Source organism: Euleptes europaea, chromosome 3 (genome assembly GCF_029931775.1).
Source record: "Euleptes europaea isolate rEulEur1 chromosome 3, rEulEur1.hap1, whole genome shotgun sequence".
Classification (NCBI taxonomy): Eukaryota; Metazoa; Chordata; class Lepidosauria; order Squamata; family Sphaerodactylidae; genus Euleptes; species Euleptes europaea.
Genome location: NC_079314.1, coordinates 117,076,069 through 117,100,103, shown reverse-complemented (window position 1 = coordinate 117,100,103; position 24,035 = coordinate 117,076,069). Strand labels below are relative to the sequence as shown.

The 24,035-nt window shown below is 48.7% G+C and overlaps 1 protein-coding gene across 3 annotated transcripts in view; it reads left to right on the top strand.

Moving 5' to 3' along the window:
* PFKFB3 (6-phosphofructo-2-kinase/fructose-2,6-biphosphatase 3) overlaps positions 1–19,082 on the top strand; it is a 34,770-nt gene extending 15,688 nt beyond the window's left edge. Inside the window, exons 5-15 of one of the 3 annotated variants that reach the window (XM_056845835.1) lie at positions 257–331; positions 1,528–1,584; positions 2,316–2,440; positions 4,072–4,279; positions 5,197–5,343; positions 6,471–6,575; positions 8,021–8,150; positions 9,815–9,877; positions 10,850–10,914; positions 13,648–13,827; positions 15,970–15,996. In XM_056845835.1, coding sequence (XP_056701813.1) covers positions 257–331; positions 1,528–1,584; positions 2,316–2,440; positions 4,072–4,279; positions 5,197–5,343; positions 6,471–6,575; positions 8,021–8,150; positions 9,815–9,877; positions 10,850–10,914; positions 13,648–13,827; positions 15,970–15,996 — 1,182 coding nt within the window. Of the gene's footprint in view, positions 1–256; positions 332–1,504; positions 1,585–2,315; positions 2,441–4,071; positions 4,280–5,196; positions 5,344–6,470; positions 6,576–8,020; positions 8,151–9,814; positions 9,878–10,849; positions 10,915–13,647; positions 13,828–15,969; positions 15,997–19,035 lie in introns of those variants that run through there. The other 2 variants (XM_056845833.1, XM_056845834.1) reach the window with 2 other exon arrangements.
* The last annotated feature ends 4,953 nt before the right edge of the window (positions 19,083–24,035 follow it).

The window sequence follows — 24,035 nt, the reverse complement described above, 5'->3', positions numbered from 1 at the left end:
TCAGCCTTCCATTTTTCTGAGGTCGGTAAAATGAGTGCCCAGCTTGCTGGGGGTAAAGTGTAGACGGCTGGGGAAGGCACTCGCAAACCACCCTGTAAACACAGTCTGCTTAGTAAAACGTCAGGATGTGACGTCACACCATGGGTCAATAATTACCGTGCTTTCACAGGGGACTACCTTTGCCTTTACCTACTTAATAAAGAAGTGGTGTGCAAATCTGTTTAAAGCCCTTCTTTCTTTTATTCCCCCCAAAAAGGTTTTTGATGCTACCAACACGACGCGAGACCGAAGAGCGATGATCGTACATTTTGCCAAAGAAAATGGATACAAGGCGAGTAAACCGAATGAAAAATTGACTTGTGTTGCAGTGATTCAAAGAGGGATGAAGTGAATCATCCCCACAGAGTCGTGGGCGGACATTTTCTGCTCCTGGGGATAGACGTGTGTCCCCCATCCTCCAATTTGAGTAACCGCGGCAATTAAAACTTTTCGAACACTGCGGTTCAGTATCACCTCCTCCTGAGTTTGCAAGCTGGATAGGAAAAAAAAGTCTTGTCCCTTTAAAAGTTTTAATATGCAGTAATTGCAGGTTAAAGCTCTTTATGGCTCGGGAGTGAAATAACTTGGTGATTGCTTACAGATCAAGCTGATATTAAATGGACAGCTAGACGGGCCAGTAGAAAAGTTGGCAACCCTAGTTCCTACCTCCCCTGGTACCTGCCACCTTTCCCTAGGGCACTGTTTCTATGGCAGATGTAACCCAGAAATCATTGTTGAGTTGCTAATTAAACACATGAAGCCGCCTTATGCTGAGTCAGACCCTTGGTCCATCGCGTTCGGTATTGTCTATTCAGACTGAGGGTCTCAGGCAGAGGTCTTTCATGTCACCTACTGTCTGGCCCTTTTAACTGGCGATGTTGGGGATTGAACCTGGGACCTGCTGCATGCCAAGAGGATGCTCTGCCACTGAGCCATGGCCCCTCCCCTGAATGGAGCTCTCATACATAGCTGCTTTGTACTGAATCAGACCCTTGGTCCATCAAAGTCAGTACTGTCTACCCAGACTAGCAGCTGTTCTCCAAGGTCTCAGGCTGAGGTCTTTCACATCACCTTCTTTCACATCACCTACTTGCCTGGTTCCTTTAACTGGAGATGCCAGGATTGAACCTGGGACCTTCTGCATGCTAAGCAGGTGCTCTACCACTGAGCCACAGCTCCTTCCCATGAAGATGCTTTATACTCAATCAGCACATCAGTCCATCAAGGTCAGTATTGTCTACTTTGACTGGCTCTAGGGTCTCAGTCAGAGGCCAGGTCCTTTTAACTGGAGATGCCGGGGATTGAACCTGGGACCTTCTGCATGCCAAGCAGGTGCTCTACCACTGAGCCACAGCCCCTCCCCTCATGTTTTTGCCTCTTTTCGTCGCTCTTGTTTTCTTTGGAACCCAAGTCCCATTTGGCTGGGCACAGAACCCTTTGTTTCCAATGACCATTTTATAAACAATCCATTTGTTTTGCTCCCCTCAGGTGTTCTTCATCGAATCCATCTGCAATGACCCAAATGTCGTCGCCACCAACATTATGGTAAGAATGCCAACCGCCTTTCTTCTGCGGCAGGGTCTTGTTTGGCACAAAGAATCCCTGAGAAGAGCTCATTGAGATGGAGGCTGGTGCAGCTCACTCCAGATGCTTTCATAAGACTGGACAGGTTCAGTGCAGTTAGTATCAAACTTCCCTGGCCTCCGTGCGTGTCCTTATCTCTCTGTAGAAATGGCAATAAAAGGCTTGTATCTTGTTGTTACGGTTTTCAGTATATTTAGGGTTAAAAGTATAGATATTGACAAACTTCAGCATTGATTTAAACATTTGAAACTTTTTAAAACTCTCAAAGCCTGTCTCTGCATAGCTACCCTGGACTTCCTTGGTGGTCTCCCATCCAAGTACTAACCAGGGCCGACTCTGCTGAGATCTGATGAGACCAAGCTTTCCTTGGCCATCCAGGATAAGGCAAGAGACGTTCAGAGGCAGCTTGCAATTGCCTTCCCTTTGCATAGCAACCCTGGGTTTCCTTGGTGGTCTCCCATCCAAGTACTAACCAGGGCCGACCCTGGTTAGCTTCCAAGATCAGATGAGAATGGGCTAGCTTGGCCAATCCAGATGCTTTCTTTCATTTTCGTGGTCGACAGCTTACTTGGTGGCCCTTGCAAGGACAAAAAGGCAGGGTATACATTTTGTAAAACAAATAAAATGATCAAAACCGTCTTGGCTTTGGTGGGCTTCGGCTCTCACGATGCTTTCCTTTGCATTTGCTTTAGGAAGTCAAATTGTCCAGCCCGGATTATAGGGACTGCAACTCCGCTGATGCAATGGATGACTTTATGAAGAGAATTAGTTGTTACCAGTCGAGCTATCAGCCTCTGGACCCTGACGACACTGACAGGTAAGAAAACTCAAATAGCAGACACGAAACACTGGCTCGCAAGCCGCTGGAAAGGAAGGTTTATTTCCTTTTTAAAAAATGGCAATAAACATGTATTATGTCACTTATAAGCCCCGTGGCGCAGAGTGGTAAGCTGCAGTACTGCAGTCCAAGCTCTGCTCATGACCTGAGTTCGATCCTGACGGAAGTTGGGTTCAGGTAGCCGGCTCAAGGTCAACTCAGCCTTCCATCCTTCCAATGTCGGTAAAAAGAGTACTCAGCTTGCTGGGGGTAAAGGCAAGATGACTGGGGAAGGCACTGGCAAACCACCCCATACACAAAGTCTGCCTAGGAAACGTTGGGATATGACGTCACCCCAAGGGTCAGGAATGACCCGGTGCTCGCACAGGGGACCTTGACCTTACTTATGTCACTTATGCGTACTTTCATAGAAGTTTTATCAAAATCCACCAGTTCCTTTCCCGGCTGGGGTTTCAGTGGACTGTGCAAAAACTGAAAATAATGAAGCTGGCAACTTGAGAGGATTTTGGGGCATCTGAGAGTTATGAAACGCTTCTCTGAGTTTGCAGCGAAACTGTGTGTGTGCATGCATGCGTTCGTGCCCCGTGTGTGGGGAAGAGTGCTGACGTCCTGTTTTCCACTCAGACTCACTGGTGAGACAAGATCTGGCTGGCGCCTCAGATTTTGTGGGCTGAGGGGAATCTTGTTTCCTGTTCCGTCAGCCTGGTGGTCCCATATGCCCTGAGCCCATTGAAACCGGCACGCTCTAACTTGTTTCATTGCCGCAGGGCGTGGTGACGGCCATCAGCTTAGCTGGCTTTAAAAGGGGATCAGACAGATTCATAGGGGAGAAGTCACTGTTCACTCAAAACCTCTGTGTTCTGAGGCCTTTTATTTATTTAGTTAACAAGATTTATAGCCACCCTGCCTGCCCAGTTCAGGGCCACTGAGGCAGCTAACAGATGAAAAACATACTCTGTTAAAAGCATGTCTTAAAAACCATTACAACCAAACAAAATTATATCATAGAATCATAGAGTTGGATGGGCCCACCACCAGGCTCATCTAGTCCCACCCCCTGCACTATGCAGGGAATTCATTACTACCTCCCACCCCACATCCCCAGTGACCCCTACTTCATGCCCAGAAGATGGGAGGGAAAATCCCTCCAGGATCCCTAGCCAATGTGGCCCGGAGGAAAATTACTTCCTAGCTCCAAAGGGGTTTCAAGGCAAGAGACTAACAGAGGTGGTTTGCCATTGCCTGCCTCTGTGTAGCGACCCTGGACTTCCTTAGTGTTCTCCCGTACAAGTACTAACCAGGGCCCACCCAGCTTAGTTTCTGAGATCTGGCTATCCAGTTCGGGTTTACTCAATGCTTTTTTGGATGAGACAGTTCTGTTGCACCACCTGGTCAAATCCCCCCCCCCATATTGATTTATATCTAGAGACCGCAAACTGCCTCTGCGCTAGAATCTTTGACTCACTCCGTGAAATCACAGGTTTGGGCAAGGCTCGTTCCACGTTTGCGTCCTGCCCTCTTTTTTTTTTTTTTTAAAGAAAGGTTTGGGTTGCTTTGGGATGGACAGCCTTGATTTTCATGGTGGGTGGCGCTTCCCGTCTCTCCCCCAGAGAGCTGTCCCTGATCAAAGTGATCGACGTTGGCCGGCGGTACTTAGTGAACAAGGTTCAGGATCACATCCAGAGTCGAATCGTCTACTATCTGATGAACATCCACGTTCAGCCACGCACTATTTACTTGTGCCGACACGGGGAGAGCGAATTCAACCTCAAAGGGAAGATTGGAGGAGATTCGGGCCTCTCCAGTAGAGGCAAGAAGGTAAAGGTGGGAGAAACCCTTTTGGAGATCTGAGTCCAGGAGCATCTTAAGAGGACAACAATATTTTCAGGGGATGAACTTTCAAGAGTTCAAACTCCCTTTGTCAAATACCAAGCTTTGTCTCTCGAAAGCTCATACCCCGAAAATCTTGTTGGTCTCTAAGATACTATTGGACTCAAATCTCACTGTTCAACTGCAGATTGACACGGCTACCCTCTCAAACTATCTTTTTTGAGATGTTGTGGCTGACATCTGGGTGGACTTAACTCGGCAGTAAGCCTCCTTGAACGCAGTGGGACTTAATTCCTTGTAAACATGCCTGGGGATGGTATTTGAACCAATGTGAACGGGCGCTTGTCTCTGGGGGGGGTGTTGCTTTGGGACAAAAGTTTTCTTAGACTTGACAACACCTTAAAGACCAAGAAGATTTCCAGGGCGTAAGCTTTTGAGTAGCTTTGAGTCCAGGAGCATCTTGGAGACCAAGATTTTCAGGGTATGAACTTTTTGAGAGTTAGAACTCCCTTTGTCAAATACCAAGCTTTGGCTCTTGAGAGCTCATACCTTGGAAATCGTGCTTGTCTCTAAGGTGCTACTGTTCTCGATTCTTGCTCGTCTGCTTTAGACCAACATGGCTACCCACCTGAAATTATTCCTAGACTTGTTTACATTCCTTTTCAAATCTGTATTGATGCCACACAGAATTTTATGCTTTATTCTGAATTCAGTTTTTGAGCTCGTCCCAAATTTTGAGTTTTGTTTGTAATCAAAACTGCCAATGGCAAATTGGGGGAGATGCTTCCCTTCAAGGCAACTGAGGGGCAACTCGAGCTGTGATGGATTCTGAGCGTGGACCGGTACAAAGTTCCGGATCTTGGGGCAGAAGGTCATAACAGTCTTCTTTTGTTTTTCTTCCTCAGTTTTCCATTGCGCTCAACCGTTTCGTTCAGGAGCAGAACCTGAAGGACCTCAAAGTGTGGACCAGCCAGCTGAAGAGGACGATCCAGACGGCTGAAGCTCTGGACCTGCCGTACGAGCAGTGGAAGGCCCTGAATGAGATTGACGCTGTAAGGGCTCTTGCTTGGACCACAGGGCTAAGGCAGTGCGGTGTAGCTGTTAGAGCGTCGGACTAGGAGCTGGGAGGCTTGGGGTTGAGTCCTCACTGGGTCAGGAAGCTCAGTGGCTGACTTTGGGGCAGTTGCTCTTTTTTCAGCCCAGTCTACCTCACAGGGTGGTTGTGGCGATAGTTTTTGTAGGGGGAGGCCCACATACACAACCATGGACTCCTTGGTAAGCTTGTGTAGATCGGTAATGTAGTGTTTAAGAGTGGTGGACTCTAATCTGGAGAAGCGGGTTCGATTCCCCACTCCTTCACATGAAGCCTGCTGGGTGAACTTGGGCTAGTCACAGTTCTCTCCAAACTCTCTCAGCCCCGCCTACCTCACAAGGTGTCTGTTGAGAGGAAGGGAAGGTGATTGTAAGATGGCTTTGAGACCCCTTAAAGGTAGAGGGAAAGCAGAGTATAAAAACCAACTCTTCTGCTAATTGAGGGGGAAAGCATTTCCCTCTTTCTCCCCCCACTCCCAAAATGACATCCTTCTGTCCAGAGGGAGGTTTAGCTAACTGGCAGAGAAGACTAATTATGCTTTTATCCTGCTTGTCAACTAGAAGTTTACTAGAAAAAGTTTTTTAAGCCGGGGTGACTGAAGTTCAGTTCTCAGTGTTCCTCCAGAGGGGGTTCTCAACTGAGCTGGAGCCAGGTAGCCATCTGTCTATCCTGCCCTGCCTCCAAGGAGCTCAGGATTGGGTATTCATGGTTCTTACCTCCTCCATTTTATTTTCACAACAGCCCTGTGAGGTAGGTCAGGCTTGGGAGACCGTGGCGGATCCAAGATTAGCTTCATGTCCAAGTAGTTATCCCAACCCAGATCCTCCCCTGTTACGCGCTGAAGCTCTAACTCCTATACTGCAGTGCCTTTCCTGTGGTGGCCCCGTCGCTGGCACGCAGAAGCTGCTGGGAGGTTGCAACTGGGCCATGAACCGATGGAGAGGCCCCTGGCTACTTCATCCCTTCCCTCTGGCCTCATTTCAGGAAGTTGGAGGGGTCCGGTTATGCTCATGTAGCATCTTCCCCCCCCCCGAAGCCTGTTTACAAATGGCAGCAGGGTGCTTATTTTTTTTTTCCTCCTTGAAGGGTGTGTGCGAAGAGATGACTTACGATGAAATCAAGGAGAAGTATCCAGAAGAGTTTGTCTTGCGTGACCAGGACAAATATTATTATCGCTATCCATCCGGGGAGGTACGTAAGCTGGAAGGCCTAGACCAGGGGTGTTGAACTCATTTGTTACGAGGGCCGGATATGATATAAATGTCATTTGGCCAGGCCATGCCTTGCCAGCCCAGATGGGGGTTGGGGGGGTGCGCAGGCCGGATAAGAGCTCTCAAGGGGCCAGATCCAGCCCACATGCCATATGTTTGACACCTCTGTCCTAGACTGTTGCAAACAGAGAAAATGTCACTAATTTTGTGTGTGTGTGTTCATCATGCTTGAGACCCAGGAGGATGGTTCCTAGTGGGCTAGAGTAAATTCAAATGCAGCCCGGGCAGCCCGGGAGCACTGCTGAATTATTTTCCTGCAGGCTAAATTGGCCAGGGATCCTGGAGGGTTCCCCCCCCCCCCAATCTTCTGGGCGTGGAGCAGGGGTCACCAAGGGTGTGTGGGGGGGGAGGTAGTTGTGAATTTCCTGCATTGTACAGGGGTTGAACTAGATGACCCTGGTGGTCCCTTCCAACTCTATGATTCTATTATTCTATTCTATGATTAACTGAGGGCAAACGTATTCTGACGAGTGTAGTGTGGGATAGATCGGGGGTTTGGCTGCTAGTTTCAATGGGCTTGGCTGAGTTCCTACCTCCCTGCCCCTGTCTCTTTTCAGTAAAATTTGGAGTACATCATGGCAGATATTTAGGAACGGAATTAAACGTCTCAAGTCCATTCTAAGCGGCTGGGCCCCGGCTTCTTTTATTCAACGCCTCTTTGATTCTGCCCCCCTGGTGAATTTTTCAAAGCCCCTGAGGTCTCCTGAAAATACTTCCCTGCTCTCTAGAGCTGGAGAACTAGCAGAAAAACAAGCCTCTTCGCAGCATGCAAGTGCCTGCTTTCAGGCCAGACTTGGCCACAAGCTAGAGGTGACATTGTGCTTTTAAAGGCAAATCGCAGCTCCACGCTGCCTCAATTTAGATTGGGGTCGTGCGGGTGAACGAGAGGCTCTTTACTCCCTTCTCAGCACAGTGTTGCTAGTCAAGTTTTTCCTTGCTTGTTTTAAATGGTTCTTTCTCTTTTGTAAATTTAGCTGGTAGGAATGCTTTGGTGGGGGGGAATCGAGGTTGTGACATTAACCCTTTCCTCACCTGCCAGTTTGTTACTGTGGGGGGGGGGATATTCTGCCCTGAGCCACTTTTATTCCCACCAGGGAAAACTTACAGGTATGCACATCTTTTTCCACCCCCTGTTGATGAGCATAAAAGCAGGTGGGGGGTTGCTTTAACCCATTCTTCCCCTGCTATTTTGTTTCTGGGGGAAAGTCCTCCCTTCACAGTTCTCCTCCTTGATAAAGCAATTGTGCCAACTAAATTTGAAAAAAGGGAACAGTATTGTTTAAAAACCAACGTGGAAGATACCGGAGCGTCTAGGGGAGCTCTTTCCTGACGGCTTCGTGGTCACATCGTATCTCTCTCTTGCAGTCCTACCAGGACTTGGTGCAGCGTCTTGAGCCGGTCATCATGGAACTGGAGCGGCAGGAGAACGTCCTCGTCATCTGTCACCAGGCTGTGATGAGATGCCTCTTGGCCTACTTCCTGGACAAGAGTGCAGGTAAGGGGCCTGCGTCGTTTTTGGCCCTCTCTGGTGGTCCAGCATCTTGATTTCCTCCTTCCTAGGTGTGACAGGCTCTGACCTGGATGGCCCAGGCTAGCCTGATCTCGTCAGATCTCAGAAGCTAAGCAGGGCCTGGTTAGTATTTGGATGGGAGACCACCAAGGAATACCAGGTTTGCTGTGCAGAGAAAGGCACTGGCAAACCACCTCTGTTAGTCTCTTGCCATGAAAACCCCAAAAAAGGGGTCGCCATAAGTCGGCTGCTACTTGACCACACTTTACACACACACACAGGTGTGACAGACAGGTTTGTTGACAAACCAAGGGAGGCTCCCGATTAGTTATTGTTGTTTTCAGAGGGTTAGCCTTGTGGTGAGGGACAGCCAGCGTGGTGTAGTGGTTAAGAGCAGTGGTTAGGAGCAGTGGACTCTGATCTCATAGAATCATAAGAGTTGGAAGGGATCACCAGGGTCATCTAGTCCAACCCCCTGCACAATGCAGGAAACCCACAACTACCTCCCCCCCTTGCACCCCCACTGACCCCCACTCCATGTCCAGAAGATGGTTCTGGAGAACTGGGTTTGATTCCCCTCTCCTCTACATGAGCGCCAGAGGCTAATCTGGTGAACTGGATTTGTTTTCCCCACCCCTCCACATGAAGCCAGCTAAGTGACCTTGGGCTAGTCACACTCAGCCCCACCTACCTCACAGGGTGTCTGTTGTGGGGAGGGGAATGGAAGGTGATTGTAAGGTGGTTTGATTCTACCTTAAGTGGTAGAGCAAGTCAGCATATAAAAACCAACTCTTCTGGGTGTAGTGTTAAGAGTGTTGGACTAGGATCTGGGGGACCCAGGTTTGAATTCCTGCTCTGCCATGGAAACCCAGTGCGTGTCCTTGGGCCAGTCACACTCTCAGCCTACCTCAAAGGGTTGTTGAGAAGATTAATTGGAAGAGAGGAGAGGAATGTAAGCTGCTTTGGGTTCCCGCTGGGGAGAAAGGCAGGTTATAAATGAAGCAGATAAATTATTCTGCTGCAGCCGAACAGGCAAAGTCCTGTGTCACCTTTCAAGACTTCACAAAAGTACTGTGGTTCATGGAATCTTGCACCGGAATCAAATCATTAATAATTAATTTACAGAATTTATATCCCTCATGAGAGCCACCAAGGCAACTAACCATTTAAAACGCGCCCGCTAAAATCACATTTTAAAACCATCGGAATCACCCCCTCATTAAAATCACACATCATTAAAACAAAGTAAAAAGCAGTTAAAATAGGGACAAAGACATTAAAAAGCAATTAAAACATATTAAGCTGCTGCAAGGCTCATTGTTGTTTTTTAATGTATAAAAGGGATCGTGAACACCCGAGTCTTGTGGCGCCTGGAAGGACAGCAAATTTATTGTACCACAAGCTTCCGTGGACCACGAATATATTTGTTCATTTTCACAGTGCCGTGGGACTTCGCCTCTTCACGCAGGGAGCAACTCGGTTTGACTGAGCCCTCGTGCAAGTGCAAAGTCCCCGGGGGAAATGGCTGCTGCCCTGCCATTATCATGTTTAAACTCTGCCTTAAGAAATGCAAAAAAAAAACCCCACACGTATAAAACGCCTTTTTCTGTCCCGCTGATTGCCTGTCCTGTGTCTGTACTTCTTTTCAGAGGAAATGCCTTATTTGAAATGCCCTCTCCACACAGTGCTGAAGCTGACCCCCGTAGCCTACGGTGAGTATATTCCAGCTACATACGGAGCGCGGGGAGGCAGAATCCCCTGTCCTGCGGGGCCTCAGTTCTCTCTCCTTTGAGACGATCCCCTCCCTCCGTGGTCAGGGGTGCGATTCTCGTCTTTATGCCTGGAGACTGTGGAAGCAGGCTGCTACAACTCAGAGGGGATTTTCCTTAGGATCTTGCGGGTACCGCACTCACTCGCTTGGAGGACTGTTGCGTTCCTCAGGGATAGGGGTGTCCCCTTCAGCTGCCAAAATGCCTGTTACCCTGCAGAATCTGACAGCCTGCAGAATTTCGCTTACAGTGATTGGATGTGGAAAAAGTCAAATTTCTAGACCTCATTGTGCATTTGTGTGTTGTGGGTGCTTTAGATCAGCTTTTAAAAGGAAAGGCAGGATCTGCCGCGGGCTCTGAGTTAGGCTGAATGAAGTCTGCACACTTTTGCTAATGGGGAGAATTGGACTTTAAAAAAATGGTTTATTAATTTTTAATCCATCAATAAGTTGAATGAAGTCTGCACACTTTTGCTAATGCGGGAGGGAACTCTTATGTTAAAAATAAGCTTGATTAATTTTTAATCCCTCAGCCAGCATGGTATAGTGGATAAGAGCGGTGGTTTGGAGCAGTGGACTCTGATCTGGAAAACCGGGTTTGATTCCCTGCTCTTCCACATGAGCGGTGGAGACTAATCAGGTGAACTGGGTTTGTTTCCCCACTCCTGCACATGAAGCCAGCTGGGTGACCTGGGGCTAGTCACAGCTCTCTCAGCCCCATCCACCTCACAGGGTGTCTGTTGTGGGGAAGGGAAGGTGATTGTAAGCCGGTTTGATTCTTCATTAAAGTCGGCGTATAAAAACGAACTCTTCTTCTTCAATAGGTTTTTAAAAATTGATTAATCATCTTAAGTTTTGTAAATAATGGTCTGTGCTGTATGTTTTGTTTCCTCTCCCCCACCCTCACCATTATAAGGTTGCAGAGTTGAATCCATCTTTTTGAACGTTGAAGCTGTGAACACCCATCGGGACAAACCTGAGGTGAGAAGAATTCTTTTTGTCCATCGGTTTCTTCCCACGCCACTCCTGTTGTGTAGCTGGCGAGAACCTGGGTAGGCCCCTGAGTTTCGGAAAGAACCGTTCTAAGCTCGACAAACTCCTGCTGCGGGTAGTATTTCTCCCTAACATGCCCACATTTCTCCCTACTCGTATCTTCAACCATCTTACATACAAAAAGGTGACTTCAGAGAGCTGCTCTCTGACACCCTCCTAACCATCTCCCAACTTGGTTTTCCTTTTCTTGCCTTTTAGTTTCCCCCCACCCTTTTCTGAAATGTGTTTTTAAGTTGATGAGGATGGGGAGGACGTCAAAGCGAGCACGAGCAGCGTTCTGTTTTTGTCAGAAAGCGGCCAAGACGAGCGCGGCACGGAGTGTGCCAAATCGGGGCTGGGGAGATGTGGGTTCAAATCCTCACTCGCCCACGGAGCTCATACTCTGCTTACCCGGCCTTGCAGGGTGGTTGTGAGGATAAAATCCAGGAAGGGAGAATAGTGTACCCTGAGATGTCTGTGGCGGAAGGGCAGGATAAAAACGTGATAAGGGTGCGAAAGGGTGGGGGGCGGAGGAAGGGAAGCAGGGAGCAGATCCTCTGGCAGTCTTAATGCCAGCACAGCTCAGTGAGGGGCTACCCATTTCAGTGGAAATTCCTCCAACAGGCATGGAGAGTTGACTTTTTCTAACATTAGAGGAGCATTTGAGCCTGCAGCACCACATGGTGTGACCCTGTTAGCTCTGAAGCCGGGTCAGCCTTGGGTGGGAGACCTCCAAACAGGCGGGGAAATTGCTGGATCGTGTGGTGAGACTCTTAACTTAGGGGCCTGCCGTCTGAATGGCACCTGCCATTTCCATTCCTGTGCCCCATACAACCTACCCAAGCCTTTCTCACCCAGCTAGTGTTTGAGCCTTGTGGGAGTCAAGAGTAGGCTTTGGTCTACCTAGGTGCATTTGAGGGTAGGCCCGGCCTACCTTATTTGTTGGTCTCCTTTAACCTTCCCCCCCCCCCCGTGTGTGTTAGTTTAACAGAAAGCCAAAGAAATATTTAGAACACTGAATTTTCATTTTCACTCTTTTCATTTTGTGCTTGTGGCCCACTGTAACTTGGCAGCCTCATATCTTCCTGCCTGGGGCCCGTCACGGTCTCGAGTTCGAAATGTACCCCTGCATGAACACAATTGTGACCGAATGGGGGTGGTTGTAAGTCGGTTGTGGCCCTCCGTTCCCTGAAAATGCTCTATCCTTTGTGGAAAACTAGACTGTCACCTCCTAGAATCAGGGCCTGTTCTGAGGTGGCCCCATGCTGTGGAACGGCTTCTCTATTTTAAACGTCCAGAAAAGCCAGCAAAGGCTGTTTTTATTCAGCAAGGTGTTTGTGACCTGGAAGTGCTGGCTTACACTTCGTTTCCTTGCTGCTGCTGCTTTTTTTTAAAGGATTTGGGTGAGGGTTAAATAATATTTAGTATTAAGAGCGCGCCTGTAAAAAGGATTAATGTGGTTCGCTGTGCTGGAATTTGAAAGATGGGATGGTAAAACAAATGCTGGGTTGATCTACCCCGATTTATAGAACAAGAAAGGAAGTAATATTTCCCCTGTGCCGCATTTAGGGTTGTTTCCAGTTTTGCGTTTTAAGAAAGGCGGGGAGAAGTTGGATCGAGTTTGAAGGAGGGGGGCAAAGACCGTCAAAGGTCTGGAAAATAGCCCCGTGAGGGAAGCTTGAAGGGCCTTGGGGTCTGCTTAAGAGAAGGAGGGGGCATAATTGTGCTCTCTCGAAAGCCTGAAGGGCTGCCCCATAGAAGAGGGCAAAGTCTCGTTCTGTGTTACCCCATAGTAGGGCAAGACTAGCGCTAATGAGCTTAAGTTACAGGAAGGTGAGACTTCGGTTGAATGTCAGGACAGTAAGGGCAACCAGTTGCTGAGTCCCAGCTAGGGATGCCAGCCTCCAGGCGGGACCTGGGAAACCCCCCCCCCCCCGAATTACAGCTCATCTCCGCTACAGAGATCAGTTTCTTTGGGAGAAAATGGATGCTTTGGAGGGTGGACTCTGTGGCATGGTACCCCACTGAGGTTCCTGACCTGAGGTCCCTGATGAAGGGAACTTTGACTCTCCAAGGCGTGAACCCCGGAAATCTTGTCGGTCGTATCTTGTTGGTCTTTAAGGAGCTGCTGGGCTCAGAATCTTCTCTTCTACTGCAGACCAATACGAAAACCTTTAATGGCATTAGAAAAAACCCCTTACATTACACAATAAAATATTACACGTTGCTCAAATAACATTACAATCGTAAACGTTATTCATCCCTGAGTTTTGTCGTGTCGATCCTTTATGATGCTGTGAAAGAATTTGGCCGCTTTCTCAATTACGGTGGGAGAGCGGTTCTTCAAAAGGAAAGACACCTTTACAGGATCAGATAATCCAGTCTTGTTTACCAAGACAGGTGTTAACATTTTCGATCGACTTTTCATCATAATTCTGCTGCAGACCAACACGGCGACCCACCTGAAACTCTTTAAAGATGTCCCCTGCCTTCTCAACCTTCACATGTGTGTGTGTGTGTGTGTGTGTGTGTGTGTGTGTGTTTGTGTGTGTTGTTTGGCAAACCGACTAACCCATCATGCATTTTTGTAAGAAGAAAAAACACACACACACGAGAAACTTGCTTTTTTTTCGTAACTATCGCCTTCTTCCTTTTTTTTTTCTTTGTCTCGCTCTGATGTAGGATGCAAAGAAGGGGCCTAACACCCTCATGCGCCGCAATAGTGTCACCCCTCTAGCAAGCCCCGAGCCCACCAAAAAGCCGCGCATCAACAGCTTTGAGGAGCACGTGGCCGCCGCCGCCGCTTCGGCTGCTCACCCCGTCTGTGGCCCCCAGGAGGTGCCCGCGCAGCTACCTGGACAAGTTGGTTACATTCTTTCATTGATGTTTTTTCCGTTTCCGTGTGGTGGTGGTGGTGGTGGAGAGCCTCGCCCTGGCTCTCGCCCACCCGCTTTTGTGTCTTTTTCTGTTGCTTTCTGACTTTCCAGGGGATTTCTTAACTGCCAAATGGCAGCGCTCCTCTGAGTTCATCTTGGGTGCTGGTTTTCGCTCCCACCCTTTTTGTGTGTTTGATGGGGGGGGGGATTTGAACCCAGGTCTCCCAGAGCATAGCCTGTGATACATGACTCACTGGTAGAGCCTCTGAGCTCGGCATGCAGAAGGTCCCAGGTTCAGTCTCCCGCATCTCCAGTTAAAGGGGCCAGGCAAGTAGGTGATGTGAAAGACCTCTACCTGAGACCCTGGAGAGCCATGGAGAGGGGCTGTGGCTCAGCTGTAGAGCATCTGCTTGGCATGCAGAAGGTCCCAGGTTCAGTCCCTGGCATCTTCAGTTAAAGGGAGCAGGCAAGTAGGTGATGTGAAAGACTTCTGCCTGAGACCCTGGAGAGCCGCTGCCGGTCTGAGTAGACAAAACTGACTTTGATGGACCAAGGGCCTGGTTGAGTATAAGGCAGCTTCATGTGTTCATGAGAGAGCTGGGCTTGAGTGTATGTACCTTTCCGGGGGGGGGGGGGCGGGAAGAGCTTTGTGCAGGATTGTGTGAAAGCATGTGGCTTTATGTCGGAATAAAAACGGAGCGTGCACGATCGGTTTGTGTGCGTGTGTGCCGTCAAGTCACAGCTGACTCATGGCCACCCCGTAGAGTTTTCAAGGCTAGAGATGTTCGGAGGTGGTTTGCCATTCTAGATAGAACTGTGACCGGCCCAAGGTCGCCCAGCAGGCTTCATGTGGAGGAGCGGGGACTCGATCCCGGTTCTCCAGATTAGTCTGCCGCTCTTAACCACTACACCACGCTGGCTTGGATCCCTTCAAACCCTTGACACAAATTAATTTAGGAATATGGCACTGCTTTATCTTCCCTGTCCAAGACTTTCTTGGGTCTGGCCATTCCCTTCCTTTTAATGTCTAGTGCCTCCCTATTAGATTTTTTCTTTTAAAAGGTTTTTTTTAAAGTAGTGAATTTCCACATCTATGACTTTGGGTCGACTATGAGCAACTTGGTATTTGTATCATTTAGGTCAATAAAGCTTGTGTAGGAGAACTTTGCGGATTGACCAGCTTTGTGGAAACTGAACTTCTCTACCTGGGCGTTATTCAAGTAAATGGCCTGTCAGAACATCCACCTTTTCCGTAGTGGGGGGAAACTGAAACCCCCTGGTGACATTTCATGTTGGGCAAATGGAGCAGGGAGGGAAGGCATAAATCCTTCCCTGCCCTGTGTTCCCAGTCCAAATTGGCTTTCACGTATCTGAGAATCATTTGGGTGGGGGGGAAGCCCGCTCCTCAGGGCATGTCCACTTGGGGATGGTACTTAGATGGCCTGGGGATGGTTCTTAGAAGATTGCATCATGGGGTCAGGCTAGGGTTGCCAACCTCCAGGTGGTGGCTGGAGATCTCCCGTTATTACAACTGAGCTCCAGGGGACAGAAACAGGGTTGCCAACCTTGAGGTACCAACTGGAGATCTCCTGCTATTACAACTGATAAGAGATCAGTTCACCTGGAGAAAATGGCTGCTTTGGCAATTTGACTATGGCATTGAAGCCCCTCCCCAAACCTCACTTTCTTCAGGCTCCACCCCAAAAACCTCCCGCCGGGGGTGAAGAGGGACCTGGCAACCCTAGACAGAAATCAGTTCCCCTGCAGAAAAGTGCCCGCTTTGGAAGGTGAACTCTATGGCCTTCTACCCCAATGGAAGTCCCTCCCCTCTCCAAACCCTGCCCTCCTCAGGCTGCACCCCTAAAATCTCCAGGTGATTTCCCAGTTCAGAGCTGGCAACCCCAGGTTAGGCCCTGTGATGCCAAAGTCTGCCTTGGTGGCAGGGGAGTGACTTTCTGCATGGTTGGCCGAGTAGCCGGGCAGCTCGCATCCCGTTCCCCTCCTCCGCTCAGACCGATTGACCCTTGGTGTGATCTTCCTGTTGCTCCTTGGTCCCTTTCTGCTTTGTAGCCCATTACTGATCTCTTTTTCCCATTTCTTTCCCTTTTTCTCTCTGTCTCCCGTACAGCCTTTTCTGGGGAAGGCCTGCCTGTAAGTATCTCCTTGGGAGGCGACTCCCTTTTCCTTATTGCCTGGCTGGCCTGGTTTTCCTTTCCCGCCGTGAGCACTTTTGAGTTTTCTCTGGGAGGCTCCCTGTTTCCCCCATGCAAAGTTGCACGTTGTTTTCTTCTTGGGGTGTGGTAGAAAAAAAACAAAACTATGGCTCTCATTCATTGGTTGGAGCATCTCTTGATTGGCAGCTGTGAAACACTAACTTGTATTGGGGAGAGAAGCGAAGCTCGGTGCTCTATGTCTCGTAAATCTGGCCTTGCTGCCTTTTCTCTGCTCAAGACACTATAGGCAATCCGTGGCTCAGTGGTAGAGCATCTGCTTGGCATGCAGAAAGTCCCTGGTTCAATCCCCGGCATCTCCACTTAAATGGACTGGGCAAGTAGGTGATGTGAAAGACCTCCGCCTGAGACCCTGGAGAGCCTCTGCCGGTCTGAGTAGTCAATACTGACTTTGATGGACCAAGGGTCTGATTCGGTATAAGGCAGCTTCAGGCACATCTATCCCGAAGAAGAGGAGTTGGTTTTTATATGCCAACTTTCTCTATCACATAAGGGAGAATCAAACCAGCTTACAATCTCCTTCCCTTCCCCGCCCCACAACAGACACCCCATGAGGTAGGTGGGGCTGAGAGAGTGACTGGCCCAAGGTCACCCAGCTGGCTTCATGTGGAGGAGTGGGGAAACCAACGCAGTTATCCAGATTAGCGTCCCCCACTCTTAACCACTACACCACGCTGGTTCTCTGCACCCCCCTTGTCTTGCAGAGAACCCCAGTTCTGGGCACTCCTTACCAGTCATCTTATTGGATGCCTTCCTCCTTCACCGCCTTTTATTTTCTCTCTCTCTCTCTCCTCCCCCCCTCCCCCACTTCACTTTCCATGCTGAAAGACGGCCTGTCTGTCACTTTTTCAAACTGTTCGCTTTGCTAATATTTCCCAGGTAAAACGTCTTGCCCCTGTGCATGTTGTGGTTTCCCTGGCCTGGTATGATCCCATTGGAATAACAGCTGCTCAGAGCAGTTTTTGGTGTGTGAGTGTGCAGGAGGTGTGCATGCACACCTAGGTCCATGCTCGCGCGCCTTCCTTTGCACTGGGATTTCTCGGTGTGTGTTCCTTCATAATTTTGTACTAACCTCCTGCTGCATCTTAGAGGCTTCGGACCCTTCCCTGAAATATTGCTGTGCTAGAAAACTGACCGTCCCCACGCTGCTTGCTGTCCCAAGATCCTCCGCATTTTCTTGGGCTGTCTGGTGATTTTCCCCATTTCCCCCCCCACCCAAGCTTACCTTTGCAACTTCAAGGGATACAAAATTAGATCGGGGTGATATTTCTCTTTCAGCGGAGCAGCATTTTGCTGGGCAACAAGCATGCAGTCTTTACAGTTACACAGGATTATTCAGTGATAACTGGAACCTAAGGCTGGCCTGTATGCGTCCCATGGCAGAATGCAGTGGGGAGGATGGACTGAAATCATCAAGCTGCCGGTTAAGGAAGGACATCTTTGCTCCTTCCCTCTATGTGGGAAAACTCCCTGCAAGGAGAAAGCTAGCATAGCCTGGTGCATTTCCTGTTGTGCTAGCTTTCTGCTTACAGTGCCTTTTTCAGAAAGGGGAACTGTGCAAATTGTCATCCTGCACATACAGTGTGAAGTGGTGCTGTTGATTCTTCCGCTCATTCTACTGTGTGTGTTGGGGGGGAGCATGCCTGCAGTAAGGGTGATCTGAAGTCACAGCTGAAAGGGAACTTCAAAATGGCAGCATCCAATGTTTTCCTCGTGTCCTGTCATGTGCATCCATGAGCAAATGTTCTCACTACACAGCCCTCTAGGACCTCGGGCAGAGGTCTTTCCTCAGCTCTGCTATTTGTGATCTTTTAATTAAAGATGCCAGAGTCTTAAACTTGGGACCTTCAGAGAGCGGACACTTAGGAGGGACAGTATGGTGCCTCTCTGGTCCCCTGAAACTAGATCTGTGAAGACACATCCTTATTCTCTACCACCAAAGCTATGCTCATCGGTGCATAGCCATGTGGACTAGAACGGCTTTTTAAAATGTGAGCTGGGGTTCAAAATAAACCTGGAGGTGATAGAAGACTGACAATGGGTTGCCTGCACTTTGTAATTCAGGTGCAGAGCAGGTTTTAGGAGCTACTTGGTCTAAAGCTTCATGGATTCATTTGCACGACTGCATTAAGTTTTAGAAGCTGACCCGCTGGTGTTTAGCTGAGCCTCAGTTTTTCTAACATTTGGATGGCTGGGAGAAAATCCGATCCTGACTTGGTAGGATATTCAAGGGCAGCCTTTTTACAAGGCCAGTTCCCTTGTAAGGAAAAAATGGTCTCCTTTTTCTGCAGTACCTTTTCCATTGTGCGTGTGTGTGCGCGTGTGTGTATGTGTAAAGTGCCGTCAAGTCACAGCTGACTTACAGCAACTCCAGAGGATTTTCAAGGCAAGAGACATGGTTTGCTATTGCTTTCTTCTGTATAGCAACCCTGGATTTCCTCAGTGGTCTTCCCAGCTAAATACTAACCAGGACTGATCCTGCTTAGCTTCCGAGATTTGATGAGATTGGGCTAGCCTGGGCCATCCAGGTCAAGGCAAGAAATGAACAGAGCTAGTTTGCCATTGCCTGTCTTTGCATAGCAACCCTGGACTTCCTTAGTGGTCTTCCCATCCAAGTACTAGTCAGGGCCGATCCTCCTTAGCTTCCAAGATCTGAAGAGACTGGGCTAGCCTGGCCCATCCAGGTCAGGACACCTTTTCAGTTACCAATATACAATTTGAATGGACGAGTCAGACATTGCTAGTCTGTGACTGCATGATTACGAACAATTGCTCATGGTTTGCATTGTGACCTTGTCTGTCCTTCAACAATGGGGTCATTGTGGTCTTTCTCTCTCCTGCACTCCCCAGGGAACGTTTCCGCGGTGATGCCCTGCATGCGAAGGATCTCTTGCTTCTCTGCTTTTTGGTTTTCTTTTTAAAAAAAACTACCCACTCACCATTCCTTCCTTTTTCCTCGACAGAACCTGAACATCTCCCACGAGCAGTCGTGAATTTCTCCAGGCGATGCTGGCGAAGCCTCGCGAGGAAAGGCCCGGCTCCATTTGCATCGCCTGTCTCCGAAACTTGCATCCTTCTCCGCTCTACTTGAGGGTCAACCTTTCTTTTTGTCGTTGACCGTCTCCATAGCTAATCATCTGCCCACTTGGACTCGGAACGGAGGCAGGAGAAAGAAAGACAGACATGAGTGGGGGAGGGAGAAGCGAACATCTCGCTAGATTATAAATGTGGATCCAACGTCTGATGTTTAGGTTGAATTACTTTTTGTTTTCCTTTGGGGCCTGATGGACAGTTGCCGGCCCGAAAGGTACTTCTTTACACTCCGAGTGTCCTAAGTAGCGGTGGAAGGCGGAGGTTATGTGTAAAGCAGCTCCATTGTCTTGCAGAGATGGGAGGCGGCCCCCTATTTCTTTTACAGTGTCTAAATAAGTGAATGGTATTTGGGGTAAGGGGAATGAAGTCAGAAAAGAGGATAAAACCAGTGCATTGTGATACCGACATATTTGATCTCGCTCGTTGGCATGACCCACTGTCCTGTCCCCTGAAATCAGAAAAACCAGGGGCCCCTTCTGAATTAAAAAAAAGTTCCGTATCAAATAATACTAAATTTGAATCACTCTATGAATATTGAAAGGATGTGTAGCTTTGGCCTGAGGACCCCCCGCCAAAAAAACCGACCGGGTTTGAGACCACTTGGTAAACTGTAACAGACAACGTCTGACTTGAGGGAGCGATAGAGGGGTGGTATGAATGCGAGTTTGGTTTTTGACTGAACCGGGAATGGGGAAGGGCACACCCCTAAGGGACACACCTCAATTGCATGTGGTTCATCAGTTATCTCCCTACCCACAAACTCCTTTGATTCCTTCAAGCTCCCGCCCTGGCTGGATCAAGTGTTATAAATCAGTTTTACGGAGAGGACTAACACTTTTCTGATCACCCTCGGAGGGCTCGTCTACATTATCCTTTCGCGTGTGGTGAGGTGCAGGATTTTTTGGCTTGTTTTCTATCTGAGCTGAGGAAGGGCTTATAGTCGCGAAGCATTTTGCAGACAGCTCCTCATGAGCACAGATCACATTCTCACGTGCCACAGAAAACACAGGTCATTACAGGGGCACGCCTCTTTTGTGTCAGTGGTTCACCGCCAGTAGTTGTTTTCCCTTTGGGGCATGGGGATGTTCCCTTGAAGTTGCTTCCAAAGCTTAAAACAATTGCAGAGAATTTGGAGTTTGTCAGCAGTACCCATGTCTTTCCCAAATGTTTTCTCATTTGCTGGGGTTTTTTTTTGGGGGGGGGGGCGGGATCCGCCATTGACTTTTAAATCTTAACACTTCGAAGACATCCCTAATGTTAACCCCGAAAGAAAACCTGATGCCCTGTGGGAGTTGGCTGCAATTTCCCCTCAGCTGTCAATGAAAAGCCGATTTTTGAACCCCTAGTAAGTTCTTTCTTGGGGTTCCGCTTGGCTGTCGTTCCCCCACAAGCACATCTGCCCTTCTTTTGATACCCGCCGGAGCAATCTCTAGCTGCCCGCATCCCTTTTGCTTCCAGAGCCGTTCCAAAACGGTACCTTCAAACTAGGGATGCGTCACGAACAAAAAAAGAGACTCTCCCGGTCCCATTAGCGGAGAATTTTGGGACGGGGCTTTCAGCAAGAAAAACCCTCCCTTTTCCATTTCATAACTTTTCTAGCTTCAGGGAAAAGGTTGGTAGGTTAGACGTTCCACTAGCTCTGTGGGAGCGTGGCGGCTTCTTTAGAAGGAGGTGTTGGGGAGACGGAAAGGCGTACAGCAGTGCCTTGGGTGTTAGGGCTGTGTCACAGTTAAGTGCTTTTTTTGTACGGTTTTTATTAAGGCTGCGTCAAAAGTGAAAAGGCACGTCTGACCACTGAATATTTTTACTGGGGGGGGAGGGGGGGCTTGCCACGCAAGGTGGTTTATATGTGTATATTAGTGTACAGCTGCTAGGACACTTTCTTATTTTTGTTATTTTTATTGTGTTTTTCTGGGAAGCGAGTGCTGTGCATGCATAGAGTTACTCTACCCACCCCCTGCATCAACTGCTTGACTGCAGAGTTCGATTTTTTTCTCTCTCTCTTTAAAGAGAGGGTTTTTTCCAAGGGTGTGACTTTATCTTGCGCACGGCTTGTATTTCTTCTTCCTCTCCCGCTCCGGCTAGATGAACCAGTTGCTGACGAACTGCGCGTTAGTTCCCTGCCATAACCTATTTTACCCGAACTCTCTTTCACTTGATCGCGACAAGGTGAAATGTTTACTGACTCGTATAAAGGAGGGGATCCTGGAAGAAACCGGATTATTTTTTGCTTCTGGCAGTCTGAATGAAGGAGGGGTGCGTACGGAGCGTGACGGGATGGGGGCGTAGATTTTTTGCTGTTTTGCTGAACATCCGCGGCGAGTGGGGGGGGGGGCGCGCGCGAGGCGACCGAGAACCACACCAATGATTTCTTCTTTGATTGTGTTTTTCCTTTGATACTTGAATTTATATTTTTATCATATTTTTTGATAGCAAAGTGCTATTTATTTATTTAAACGGCTGTTGCAGAGCTGAGAGGGGAGGAAAATGTCTTTTTTCCCTTTTCACTTTTTTTTTTGGGGTGCAAAGTTGATTCTGTATATTTGAGTCGGATGGTTGTTTGTTTGCCTGAGATGAAGCTGTGCCCAGCTGCAGGTCTGCCTTTTGAACGTTTGTATATTTTGCAGTTGCCGGACCAATAAAATATCTTCTTGAAATAGAAGTTTGCGGTCTGTGTTTGTTCGCAAGAGTCTCCCCACCCAGTGGATGCTGGATGGGATTTTCATGCTATATGTGTGTGTGTTTTGCCATCAAGTTACAACTGATTTAGGGCAACCCCATAGGGTTCTCTGAGGGGGAGGGTGGCTTGTCCAACATGGCTGCCTTGGAATCACCCTTCCTGTAAGGTGAACTGTCGCTCTCCCACTGCACCACTCTGCATCACGAAGGCCCAGGTCCAAGATGGTCGGCGGCCTCCTTGAGGTTGGCTTGCCATGTAGAGTTAAGAAGAGGGGGTTAAATCGAACTGTCCAAACATCTGGTTAAAAATGGACCTTGTGCTGAGGGGCGCCGCTCTATCCCCAAGGCGCCTTGTGGTGCATGGCGACTTAACATTTCCATGGGAACTGAGGGGCTGTGGCTCAGCGGTAGGGTGTCTGCTTGGCATGCAGAAGATCCCAGGTTCAATCCCCGGCATCCTGCAAGGACTTCTAACCCCTCCTTGTAGGTTCTGAGCCTTTCACCAAGCTGCCCACCCAGCCCTTCTGTGACATCAGAGTAGCTCAGCCAATCTCTGCCTCAGGTTTTGTTGCGCCCCCCACCCCCCAGCACAATACCCCTGAGTACAATACAATACGATATGGAATTTTCCATTCATCATCTTCGGGTTTATAGTTTCAGCCCAACACTGAATGGTAATAGCTGAACATGCCTTGTGATTACAGAAGTGATCAACTGGCTCAGCCGTCTCACCAATCAGATACTCAAGCAGATGGGGTTTGGAAAGAAAGCTGATCTTGGTAGCGAAAGGTTGTTTGAGCACAGGGGCTGATTCATTTCAGTTTTTTTTAGGGAAAGCAACTTTTCCACTTGATTGCTAAACATCAGAATGGGGACTGCAAGATTGGTTTTCATCGAAGACAATGCTAGCCTCTCTCTCTGGCCTGTTGGGATGGCGGGGGAGAGGATGGGAAAGAAGATAACTGCCGTTTGGCTGTAGCCAGCTTATTAAATTCCTCAGCTAGGCCTCTTTTTGGCTGCATGGGAAGTAATTCAAGGCTTTTTGTCCTCTTCCAAAATAGACATATCATTATCAATAAGCTGGCCTTAGTAAAGTTTGTTTTCACAAGTCGCTTTCAAACTTTCCTACTCCCCTAGTAATTTTCTTGTCGTCTTTTTCGGTGTGGGGGGAACTCCTGTGGGTCAAGCCATCTACAGAGCTTCATCTAGAGTACACCCTGGGGTTAGGGTTGCCAACCTCCAGGTACTAGCTGGCGATCTGCTATTACAACTGATCTCCAGCCGATAGAGAGCAGTTCACCTGGAGAAAATGGCCACTTTGGCAATTGTCCCTCCCCAAACTCCACCCTCTATGGTCCCTCCCCAAACCCCACCCTCCTCAGGCTCCACCCCCCAAACCTGCCAGTGGCAAAGAGGTACCAGGCAACCCTACCTGGGGTGGGCCCAGGTGTTATCCCTTGAAAAAGAAGAGGAGTTGGTTTTTATATGCCGACTTTCTCTACCACTTAAGGAAGAATCAAACCAGCTTACAATCCCGTTCCCTTCCCCTCCCCACAACAGACACCCTGTGAGGTAGGTGGGGACGAGACAGCTGTGACTAACCCAAGGTCACCCAGCTGGCTTCATGTGGAGGAGTGGGGGAAACCAACCCAGTTCACCAGATTAGCCTTCACCGCTCATGAGGAGTGGGGAATCAAACCCGGTTCACCAAATTAGAGTCCACCGCTCCAGTTACCACCACTCTTAACAACTATACCACGCTGGCTCCATGCACTGTATAGTGTATTTGGTATGCTGTCTGGTTGTGCATCACAAAAACAGCTGCCTTAATGACGTCCCCTGTTGCCTTGTTCTATTAAGGCAATAGTCTTTGAGAGCCAGTGTGGTGTAGTGTCACACCCCTGGTATTTCTTGGGAGGCCTCCTGTCCAAATACTAGCCAGGGTTGGAGCTGAGAGTGTGTGATTGGCCCAAGGTCACCCAGCAAGTTTCCACAGCAGAGTGGGGATTCGAACCTGGGTTTCCCGGATCCTCATCCGACACCTTAACCACAACACCATGCACGTACTAAGTCTCTATCCCTTTAAATTCGGAAGAAGAAGAGTTGGTTTTTATATGCCACCTTTCTCTACCACTTAAGGCTTGAGACTCAAACCGGCTTACAGTCACCTTCCCCTCCCCTCAACAAACAC